The sequence below is a fragment of the Lissotriton vulgaris genome, chromosome 6 (genome assembly GCF_964263255.1).
Source record: "Lissotriton vulgaris chromosome 6, aLisVul1.2, whole genome shotgun sequence".
NCBI classification, from domain to species: Eukaryota; Metazoa; Chordata; class Amphibia; order Caudata; family Salamandridae; genus Lissotriton; species Lissotriton vulgaris.
Genome location: NC_141694.1, coordinates 1,240,511,347 through 1,240,523,820, shown reverse-complemented (window position 1 = coordinate 1,240,523,820; position 12,474 = coordinate 1,240,511,347). Strand labels below are relative to the sequence as shown.

The 12,474-nt window shown below is 42.2% G+C and overlaps 1 protein-coding gene across 2 annotated transcripts in view; it reads left to right on the top strand.

Annotated features, from left to right (window-relative positions):
• The window catches only part of NT5DC1 (5'-nucleotidase domain containing 1), a 1,423,540-nt gene that overhangs the window by 38,464 nt on the left and 1,372,602 nt on the right, over positions 1 to 12,474 (top strand). For both annotated transcript variants that reach the window (XM_086927341.1, XM_086927342.1), the window contains exon 3: positions 8,942 to 9,013. In XM_086927341.1, the coding sequence (XP_086783467.1) occupies positions 8,942 to 9,013 (72 nt within the window). The remainder of the gene's footprint in view (positions 1 to 8,941; positions 9,014 to 12,474) is intronic.

Sequence of the window (12,474 nt, the reverse complement as noted above, 5' to 3'; positions counted from 1 at the left end):
TCTCAAACTGCAATCCAACACTTTTGCAACCAAGCGCCCACAAAGGTATATTGTTCTACCCATGCACTAAAGTGCTTCATCAGGTTATAAAGGGCAATATATGTGTAACTAGAATACCACAAATTACTCTTTGCTTGAGAGACTGCTGATCGCTGTGTCTTGCAATTTAAAAAAAAAAATACTGTGGACATAAATGGCGTCAACACCCCTCTTCAGCTAACCTTACTGAGACAATCCAGGAAAGCGTATAATAAAAGCATTATTAAATCTAAAAAATAATTCTTCAGAAAAGAACTGGATAACGTAATAAATAGACCAAGGAAACTATTCGATCTACTTAAAGATCAATCAAACAAGGCCGCCAAAATGGCACCAGTCACTGCCAAAACTAACTTAAACAGCGAAGCCTTCTCGATCTTCTTTACAAACAAAGCCAACTCATTGGAGAGGGAACTCAAAAAAGCGGCGGAAGACATTGAAGTGGAGAAGGACCGGGGAGATAAGGTGACCGATGAACTAAATCCTAAAAACAATGCCAGATGGTCAGATTTTACACAGGTCAGCGTATTAGACATTTCAAAGATCATGGCGACATCGAAACCTAACAATCATTACAACGATCCCCTTCCGGCGAAATTCTGGTCCTCAATACATCACCTGCTAATCCCGGCCTGGTCTAGGATAATCAATGCCTCATTATTTCAAGGTCAAATACCGGCATGCTTAAAAACAGGACAAGTCTCCCACTCCTAAAAAAAAAACGGCTGAGAACCCCTTAGACGCGAACAACTTTAGACCGGTAACCAATATTCCAATGTTGGCTAAAATTCTGGAAACATGTGTTCAACATCAATTGAGCCTACACATCTCGGAATTCAAGCTCCTAAACGACTGCCAACCCGGGTTCTGCCCAAATCACAGTAAAGAAACTGCGATTCTGCACATAGTAGATGACGCTTTACTGGCCCTGGACCAGAATGAAACTTGCCTCCAAATCTTATTGGACATGTCGTCCGCTTTTGACACGGTGAACCATGCCTATATACTTGATCGACTGAAAAACAGGATGGGATTGGAGGGTACAGTGCTATCCTTGTTCAGCTCCTTTCTGGAGAGTAGATCGCAAAAAGTAATGGTCAACCAAACCCTCTCAAACGCAACTGACAATACTATAGGAGTTCCTCAAGGATCCACGCTATCTCCATCACTCTTCAATCTATACGTAGAACCTCTTACGGAATACTCCAAAAAGCCAACATTGCTTATCATATGTATGCTGATGACACTCAGCTGTACATTAAGTTGGCGTCGACTGATGATTTAAAGACAATGAATCTTGCTCTAACAAGAACACTTCTATGGCTAACCAAGAAACACCTAAAACTAAATCCTCAAAAAACTGAATTCCTCCTGATTACTCCAAAAAAAGCAAAACATTGATTGCTGAATGGTCCAACCTCATCACTGCACTAAAGTGGACTCCAAAGATTGTGGAATCAACTAAATCTCTGGGTATAACTCTGGACAAAAACCTTAATATGTCTGTACATATCAACACAATGGCAAAAAACGCCAGGTTCCACTTAAGCTTCTTACGAAAACTAAAACCTTTCCTAAACAAAGCAGACCTCAAAACAGCAGTTCAGGCACTGGTCATCTCAAGGATTGAATACGGTTGCACAACCCTAGTTGGGCTGCAAAGATCTCAACAGCACCATTGAAAGCATGTCTTAATGCAGCCACAAGACTCATAGCGGGATCCAGAAAAGTTAACCATATCTCTCCACACTTGAAAGTTCTCAACTGGCTACCGTTTGAAGCACGTATCCAGTTCAAGCTGGCATGCATCACCCACAAAGCAATACGTAACAAATCTCCAGTATACCTCGCCAAGAAACTCACGCTGTCGGGAGGGTCACGTTCCTCTAGGAGCAATGCGGAACTACTACTGAAACCGGCGCGTTTCTGTAAGAAAAGAACGTGTGACCGAGCATTCTCAGGGGCTGCACGGAGAATTTGGAATGCCCTCCCCCCGAACTTGAGAAGAATTCCAACCATCGCAAAATTTAACAAGCATTTGCAATGCAATAGGTCTCGCATTAGGAAAGTTTGAGCTTTTGGTATTGTAAATGACATGTTTTATTTATGTGTTGGTTTTGAAAATAGTGAAATTAATAGCTTTGCCATTTACAATGCCAATACTTTTAACTTTCGCAAATGTGACACCTATAGCATTTGTAATGCAATATGTGTTGTATTTACGTGACTTAGATGTATTGATATTACAAATAACAATTGCTTTTAATTTGTTTTTAATAATTAATACTTAAATAAAAGTTATTGTAGTTAGAACAGGCATGTCCCTAGAAAGAGGTACTGCTGTCACAAATGTAAGTGAATGTTACGTTTATTATTCACACAGCTTTAGAAAAAGAAGTACACTAGGGAAGTAGTGGAAAACTAGCAGACTGCAGGAGAGCACTGGGGAAGCATAGAAGCAAACTAGTTGGACAAGGGCCTTTCTTGTAAACCATGTGGTCACACTTCAAGAACATGGGCATTTTAGGGAAGCATGGGGCAAACCAGGAGAACATATGGGCGCACAAGGGAAGCACTGGGCAAAGTAGCAGAACACCAGGGAATGGAGGGAACCTAGCAGAACACAGGGACACAATCAAGCATCGGGTCCAACCAGATGAAGTCAGCGCAGCACTAGACAAGCACAGGGGCAAACCAAGAGGCAGACTAAGAAAGCACGGGAGCAAACGTGGGACAGACTGGAGGAACACAAGATGCAGCAGAGAAGCCCACGGGTATATGACTAAAGAAATACAAGGGAGTGATTAGAGGTGTATGAGAAACAGGGCACTGACTAGAGATCACAAGCATTCACGAGAGAAATGCGGGTGGCAGACCAGGGGCACATAGAAGGTCTTTACCTTCGTCCCTCGTCTTCCTCTCGGGTAGCGGAAAACACAGTGCCCCGGTCCCCTCGCTCCTGTCCGGTCTGTCGTCCCGATGTCTGCTTTATATCTGCCACGATCCTGTGTCAAGAGCGATTGTGTGGGTGGACGGGCCAGGACCGAGCGGGAGTATGGGAGGTAGAGGGAGGTACCCTTCCCCGCTGTGTGCCGGGCACGCCTCAAAACCTCATTTATTTCCCCAGATTCTATCTGAGCAGCGCTCGCCCGTTGTTTTCATTTTCGGTGCGCTTCGTACGGCACACATGTTCTCTAAGCACTAGTTCTGCCCCTTGAATAGCCTGGGGGAGATATTTCGACAATCTATTCTGTGTGCCACAGAAATAGTCAAAATGCCAGGTATCACTCAGGCTGACCAAGTAAGAAGCATTTCTTCTTTGAGCATAGACGTCTAAATATACGGGAGGAGGCAAAGCCAGCTTCTTTATCGGCGCCCCGCGAGCCTGCTGCATGGGGATGAGTAGCCGCCGCAGGTGGCGCGCGCGCTGGGGAGAGGAGGCGCCGCAGGTGGCGCGCGCGCCGGGGAGGAGGCGCCGCAGGTGGCACGTGCGCTGGGGAGAGGAGGCTCGTGTGCCTTGGCCAGCACTCAGAGCACCCTGGCTGGCCCTGGGATCCAAGGGTCAGCAGACGAGGAGGTGAAAGGATGCAAACACGGTAATTAAAGTCATGCTACAGCTACGAAGCGGCCGGGGAGGCGGTCTCAGTGCTGCGAGGAAAATGCCATTGTGCTGGAGGGTGCACTCGTGTGTGTGTGGCGGCGGCGGGGGGCGGGGGGAGGGGGGGTGTGTGTGTCTGTATGTGTGCGCGATGGCGGGGGGGGAAGGGGTTCTCTATGTGTGTGTGTGTGTCTGCTTACAAGCAGGAAAACAGGGTAGTCCCTCTTGTTTACTCAAGAAAAGGGGATAGTACTTGCTTATATAGTGCCACCATAACTCAAGAGATCTTTACAATTGAAGCCACTCGTAACAGTAATCACAAATTATAAAAAAGACAATTCAGATAAAATATCTCAATGATTTATTAAAAACATTTTTTACAATATCAAACATCAAGTAACTGTGCCACAGTAGAAAGTAAAAAAAGAGTGTCAGCATCATACAGAAATGATGTACATCTCTATAATGTCCACAATACAAAATTTAAAAACAGCAAAAGATTTAAAAACAAGTTGGCGACGCAGCGTTTCGGTTTCTAAGTTGACACCTTCATCAGGACAGGGTTCTATGCAATAAAGAAACAACGAATTAACACAACATTTTCTTTGTTATCACAAACTAGATACATAAAACAACCTATTGCTATTTTTTGCAGCTTGTCCAGTTTTTCTCAAACTTCTTCTGTTATTATAGCAAAAGGGCACTTTTCTCACAAATATATTTCATTCTAATGAGAGGTACTTATTTTTAAGACACATTAACAACAGCAATCAATGACATTGTGGCGCAATAAACAGTGGCAACTAGATCTCATGAGCTACGTGGAGAGTTCTCATGGTAGATACTCCATAATACATTAGGTATCTAATGGCAATGCAAGTGTGAGAGTAGTTTTTTAGTCTATTCCTGCTGCCATTTTGATTGTGCAGCGTGGGGTTTTCTATGGACTTAATTATAAAAACGGACTTGTGTTGTCTTCGAGCCGTATCTTCCTCTAATTCAATTTGAGGGAAGAGATCCTTAGTTCATCGCAGGACCTCACATGAAATTCAAATGAATTATGACATTTATGAAGGGATCTCCTTGTGTCTGAAATCACATAAGACCTTCCATTAGAAAATCAAATGCACATTTTAATTGGATGTCATTGTATGTGCATATCCCATTTTATAAAAAATTACCTTGATAGTTTAATGGAGTTTTCGTTCTATGGAGGAAAAAGGAGCCACCGGTATATGGGACTGTTTTTTTCAAAGTTCCTTTAGAAAATTAAACAGACAGGGTATTCAAATTAGGTCCCTGATGATATGATTAGACAAAGGTATGTCAATTCCACAATCATTGCTCCATCTATCTATAGAACTCACCCCTTTCAATAAGGGACCGGCGCGAAATGCAGCACGTGACTGGATGTCGTCAGGCTCTTTTCGTTATGGAGGGTTAGTTCGTTATCACTGTTTGGGGGTTTTTTTCCGCATTCACCACCCTGAAAAAATATACAACAATGAAGGGTTTGTCAATTCCCCACAATAGTACTACCGAGAAAAAGTATAATCCTAAATGTGGATAAATTGTTGTAGTCCAGTCACTTGGATCCACGAAAAATAGGGAGGCATTATGTAAGGAATAATTATTTGATAATTGAGCCAGTATTTAAAAATAATAATTAATTGATAATAGAACAGTATTTTAAAATAACCCGATTAGTAGTTGCAATCCAGCCTGGCAGCATGGACAGAAACGTCCTTATTTTAGCTAAACTCAATATTGATTGAGATGAAAAAGAACCACGGAACTATAGCAGTCGATACGCTGAAACTAACAACAAACCACTGCTGTAGTTCCAAAGAAAGGTCGCATTTGAATAAGAAACTACCCCTGTAGTTCACCAAACATGGTCGCACTTTAGAGCAGTTGAAACGCTGAAAATAATAACAAACTACTGCTGTAGTTCTAAAGAAAGGTCGCATTTGAACAAAAAAAGGTCGCATTGGAAGAATGAACAACCTCGGTAGTTCTTCAAACGTTGTCGCACTTCATGACACGCAAAGAATATTCTAAATCTCGCGAGGTTTCCGTATTAAGGCGCGAAGTGGAACCTCTTAAATAAACAAGAGTTGTATGCCCATGTAGCTGCAACCCGAAGAAACCGGAGTGAAAAAAGGAGCAGGGAGGCCGAATCTCGGACGCAAGGTAAGCGTGAACCCCCGTTGAGAGAAAGGAGACATCGTAGCTACTGTCCCGTGGCGCTGTTGGAGGGGAGGTAGCCGCTCTGAGACATGCCCCGACAGAGTACTAATAGCTCTGGCTTCTAATTAGTAGGGGGATTCAATGCACCCATCTTGTATAAAATAAATTCAATAAGTTCCACAACCCGCATTGATGGGCATTTGGTAAATTAAAACCCGGGACGTGCCGAATCAGGGACTCATTTCTATTCAATACAAACCCCAAATGTAAATGATCTATAGTGTATTTCTTATGCATGCGACTATTCACGCATGAACATCGTCAGTTTATAGAACCCCGATTTATTAATTAAATACCGACATGTTTTAACACTACTACTATACAGTTTGGTTAACGGCATAAATATTCATACTCGACCACGGAGACCGTTAATGAATTACACTCACAAGCTTAGTGGGGAATTGACAAACCCTTCATTGTTGTATATTTTTTCAGGGTGGTGAATGCGGAAAAAAACCCCCAAACAGTGATAACGAACTAACCCTCCATAACGAAAAGAGCCTGACGACATCCAGTCACGTGCTGCATTTCGCGCCGGTCCCTTATTGAAAGGGGTGAGTTCTATAGATAGATGGAGCAATGATTGTGGAATTGACATACCTTTGTCTAATCATATCATCAGGGACCTAATTTGAATACCCTGTCTGTTTAATTTTCTAAAGGAACTTTGAAAAAAACAGTCCCATATACCGGTGGCTCCTTTTTCCTCCATAGAACGAAAACTCCATTAAACTATCAAGGTAATTTTTTATAAAATGGGATATGCACATACAATGACATCCAATTAAAATGTGCATTTGATTTTCTAATGGAAGGTCTTATGTGATTTCAGACACAAGGAGATCCCTTCATAAATGTCATAATTCATTTGAATTTCATGTGAGGTCCTGCGATGAACTAAGGATCTCTTCCCTCAAATTGAATTAGAGGAAGATACGGCTCGAAGACAACACGAGTCCGTTTTTATAAGTAAGTCCATAGAAAACCCCACGCTGCACAATCAAAATGGCAGCAGGAATAGACTAAAAAACTACTCTCACACTTGCATTGCCATTAGATACCTAATGTATTATGGAGTATCTACCATGAGAACTCTCCACGTAGCTCATGAGATCTAGTTGCCACTGTTTATTGCGCCACAATGTCATTGATTGCTGTTGTTAATGTGTCTTAAAAATAAGTACCTCTCATTAGAATGAAATATATTTGTGAGAAAAGTGCCCTTTTGCTATAATAACAGAAGAAGTTTGAGAAAAACTGGACAAGCTGCAAAAAATAGCAATAGGTTGTTTTATGTATCTAGTTTGTGATAACAAAGAAAATGTTGTGTTAATTCGTTGTTTCTTTATTGCATAGAACCCTGTCCTGATGAAGGTGTCAACTTAGAAACCGAAACGCTGCGTCGACAACTTGTTTTTAAATCTTTTGCTGTTTTTAAATTTTGTATTGTGGACATTATAGAGATGTACATCATTTCTGTATGATGCTGACACTCTTTTTTTACTTTCTACTGTGGCACAGTTACTTGATGTTTGATATTGTAAAAATTTTTTTTAATAAATCATTGAGATATTTTATCTGAATTGTCTTTTTTATAATTTGTGATTACTGTTACGAGTGGCTTCAATTGTAAAGATCTCTTGAGTTATGGTGGCACTATATAAGCAAGTACTATCCCCTTTTCTTGAGTAAACAAGAGGGACTACCCTGTTTTCCTGGTTTTCCTTAACTCCTCGTCCCTGGATTGGATTTTAGAGGAGACCTCCCTTTCTGTTTTTTATTCTGCTTACAAGCAGCCAGCATCCAGCAGCGCGCTCCCGCGGACAAAACTGACACTGGAAAAGCGCGCGTCCGACTCGTGTCTACATTCCCAGAAACGGGCAACAATAGTTGTCGAGCAGACGGCAAGCAATGCTTCACATTGCTTGCACGTCTAGGCTCGACCTAAGAAGCAAAATCTTTTTATATGAGGAAATTTCTCCCTTAATCCTTACAACTGTACTTCAAGTATTTCATTATACAGGGCTGGCAGAATTTTCACACAAGCAGCCATGGTACTAAGTTTGGAATGTTATACTAGTTTTTATCTCAGTTAAGTTCTAAAGACTCTATGGAAATCTATCTGTGAACTTTCGGATGGGTTATCTTTCTGTGAACTTTTAATGGTGCTGCCATTACGGAATTGCTTATATCTCATTCACCAATGGCTAGTAATATGTAAAAATGCTGTTTTATATTCTACTGTAAAGCGCTCTGATACCCTGTGCAGGGTCATGTTCGCGCTATAGAAAAGAATAAAAATAAAATAAATAAACATGGGAAATTGGAGTTTCTGGGCTTCAGACCTAGCATCAGTGTGGTATAAAAATGTATCCAAAAACTGATGCAAAGCCACAGAACTTTGTGTAGGGTGTGAGGGTACAGTCATCTTTGCTGTACCCAGCAAGGGCAGGGATTTATAGAGGGTGGGATTTCACACAGGAGATGGAGGCAAAAAGGTATGCAAAACTTGCTACGAGGAGGGTTGAGGGTTGCCCTAAAGTGGTTGCTACTTCTTGTTCATTTGTACCCCTGCATTTTCCCCTTTGCGGGCTTGCACAATGATTAAGGTGGAGCTAGTGAATAGCAATGTAACATATACGTTTCAAGTGCATGTTCACTTTCCCACCTCCCTCAACAGCAGTTCTTGAACGTGTATTTCTTATATAGGTTGCCAATGAGATGCTTGTCCCAATTTTATACTGTCTTGACACATGCTAACATTGTTTAAAAAAGGATAACAGTGTACTTTTGAAGTGGCAACTGCCTTTTTGGGAGAAAAAAAACTGATTGTGATATCTTGTTTCAAAGTGACGGAGTGGCAATGGGTGCGTGGTTCTGGATTTGTGGTTAGTACATCTCCATAGCTAAAGTTACCCAGTTGTAAAGTTGCATTTTACACTAAGTAACTGCCACATGCCACCTCATGCAATGATCCAAATAACTGGTTATGTGACAGAGTTTGGCCATGACTGCTACAGTTAATTAACGTTTGTTTCCACCCAATTATTCCAGCTCAAAAGGCCTGGTGTTGGATCTGGAGGAAGGCAATATCCTCAAACTAGCAGCGGATGGCGCTGTTTTGAGGTAAGGTAGATTGAGTTTAATAATTAATCATATACATTGAACGGCTCCAAAAACCAGGGCCCAAGTATAATCAGAATAATTTCGTGCAGATCGTTTTACCGCCACGTGTATGTATAATTTAAATTGAATGTTTATATTCAGCTACTCAAACTGTCTTAAAAAATACAAGCATAATTCTGCTGATCCTATGTTACATAGGTTGTTCACAAAACATTCTTTCACCTAGTAGGAATATTGCAGCACCGTGCAGAAATATAACAACCATTGGCAAAACCAATCGGTCTCAGCAATGCAAGTGCTATTGACTTGGTCAATGTGTTTCAGCATTGCAGAGCCAGGTGGTAAGTGTTCCCCAGACAGATGCAGCACCCAGCGCTGGCATACATGAACAAGGCCTTCTAAATTAAATTTAACATTTGATAGAGATTAAAAAAATAATATAAAATGTGTCAGTACCCTTTAATGAGTGCTGCCAAAATTACCCAGTAAAATCATGATACTTATTTTGTTCACTTCTCAAGAACAGAAGGTACCGTCTGCCTTAGTGTAATGCATACTTGTGACCTGCATGTTACACACACATGTCTGCTGCAGGCACTCAACCCGCCGAGCTAACTGACTGGCTGGAAGTATCACATTTAATAATTATCAAAATGCGAAGTCATTGCAGGCGTACATTCAAATTCAAGAATTCTTTATTAAATATATTCCCTCTTCTTACTACATGATGTTTTGTGGATCACCGTTGTGTCTACCTGGTTTGACATAAACATGATATAGTCTGAGTGTGGTACACAAACAAGGATGCGTAGTCCAGGTGTAGAAGTAGATTCTTCTTTATTAACACGTAGTTAGGTGGCAGGTTACAGGATAGGAAGTTACAAGGAGAAACCCCACCAGGAGAGAGCTACCAGCTCCTCAGCCTCAGATGACCAACTGACAATCTCAACACAGTAAGGCACTCTAACATTCCATGATGTCACAGGACATTCTGATAAAGTGGTAGAGAGGGAAAATACATAGAAACCATTTACCACACATCCTCTTCCGTTAGCGAACAACAGCAAGTAAGAAGTTAAGACGGAGCAGAAGAATTCAGAGGAGACTGTAGACACAAGAGCTAGTCAAAGAGACAATTTGAAAAGCAGGAAACTCAAGCGTGAAAGCAGAAACAAAGGAAAATAAAAAGAGGCATGTAGAAAGATATACATAAGATGCACAAATGGTCATGGTTGGACAAAACCCAAGAATGCAAATTACATAACATGCCCATCCACCCTCCTTAATAAAACAAGGTAGCGAACCTGGCAAACCAAGAAGGGTGTAACAACCAAATGACAAAATATGTGCAGATGGAAGTAAGCACAATAAGATGAACAAGCAACCTACACAGAAAAAGGGAAAAGCCTTGCAATAAAGACTGGCACTAGTCTTTATCGCTAGTGCAAGACGTGCACTACAACCTCCCCTTCAAGGGTACACCAAGAAAGGCAACCTTTAAACTGTGAGACAAAACAACTCCCCAAGAAAGGGTACACAAGAGGAAACTTACGCCCCTGGAACAAAGTACACAGTAGGCACACACTGACAATAGTGGCGCAACTACACCTAGAAGTAGCGCTGACAACGCACCCCGACTACCCACAAAGAGTGATGCAACTTAGACCAACAGAGACCACCTTCCCTAACAAAAGGGTACACAATTGAACAATGTAGAAATTGTTCAACGCAACATCACTTAATGGCGGCGCTGACAACGCACACCACCTTCCCCAGAGAAGGGTACACAAAGGATACTAATCCTTGAAACTTTCGAACAAAATAGTTACATGCAGACAACCTCCCCTAATAAAAGGGTACACTACGTTAAAAGTGCGCAACGTAATTTCTCCAAAGGGTAACAACAAGACCCTAGGAAACAAAATGTAGGCACTGACTGGCACCACAACCTCCCCTAAGTAAGGGTACACCATAAGTACTAACCCTAATGACATGGATGGGGTATTGATTAGACACAAAAACCCTAGCTGCCCAAGCAGGGTGAAACACAGGATAAACACACCCTGTGAGACCAAGACTACAACGACCTATAAATATACAGGGTACCCCATAAGGTACAACATCGCCCTAGTTTCAAAATAAGACATTGACTAGCCCCACACCCTCCCCAAAATAAGGGTACACCGTAGGGTTAAGATGTTGACTTAGGAACCCAACCCAAATTTCCAATGGTAGGGTACAGAATAAAACAATCACTGACAAAAATACACCAAATGAGAAACAACCTCCCAAAAATGGATGGAACAACCCATTATGCACAACACACACACACCAGTGCACATTATATATTGAGATACCAATAGGTTGAAACAAAAGTATATGAAAAATAAAAACAAATGAGTTTAGCTCCGGTGAGCGATTTCTCACCCGAGGATTTCCTAGTTAGAATTGTCCATAAGTTCCGATGAGGGGTGACGTGCAGACAACCTCCGACCAAAACAAGAAGACAGCTGCAGGAGTTCGTCAAAAGTTGAGACATCCACAGTCCCTGCACCAACATTGTAGAGGAAGAGAAACTTAGTGAAAAGCAACAACTCCAAAGTGATTCCGGCATTCCCAGAACAGGCACCAACGAATCTGCGAAACTGCCTGACGCTTGTAACTTCATTGAAAATAACACCGTGGTTGGCAACGCTCGTGCGGGAGAAACTGCAGAAGAAGCTGCCGCAAACTGACAAGGGTAATGCAAAGCCAAGATGGCTGTACGTCCACACGACGCACACAGGATGGCTCAAGGCACGTTGCTGCGCTGCTGCTGCGAGACTTCTGAGGGCAGCCAAGGCAAGAAGAACAAAGAAAAACGTCATAGACGCCGCTCGTGAAGAGGTTAGATGTGCGCGGCTTGTGAGCATTTTCAAATTCAAACACGAAGGGCCAGTCACACCCCCAAAGTTGTACATGCGCCCCGTGTGCACTTTCAAACAAAAAGATGCCGGCACAAGAGTGAAGGAGGGGCGGCCACTCGCACCCTCAAAGCTGTACGTGTGCTCCGTGTGAACTTCCAAATTGAAGGAAGCCGGCACAAAAGTGATGGAGGGGCGGTCACTCATACCTAAAACTGCGAGAACGGCTAAATCCCAGTGGCACACTGAAAAGGTTAAGTGACACTCAAAGGAAAATTCCACAAAAAACAAATAAAAGAAAAATGTGACTTCACAGACGAAGGTTGCTGTGCTTGAGAGAGTGTACTGCCAGCGCCAGGGCACCTCCATAAGAGCAAACACAAATAGTGCCTCAAAATAAATGCCCACACTGTGTGAAAACACACAAAACACAGTGGTTGTAATAAAAGCGAACTGTCAATGCAAACAAGAAGGCCGGAAGGCACAACAGGTTGATCAGGCCCGCTGAAACAGTGGCTCTTGTGGCTGGAAACAGTCAGTGTCCAGATGACAGAGAAA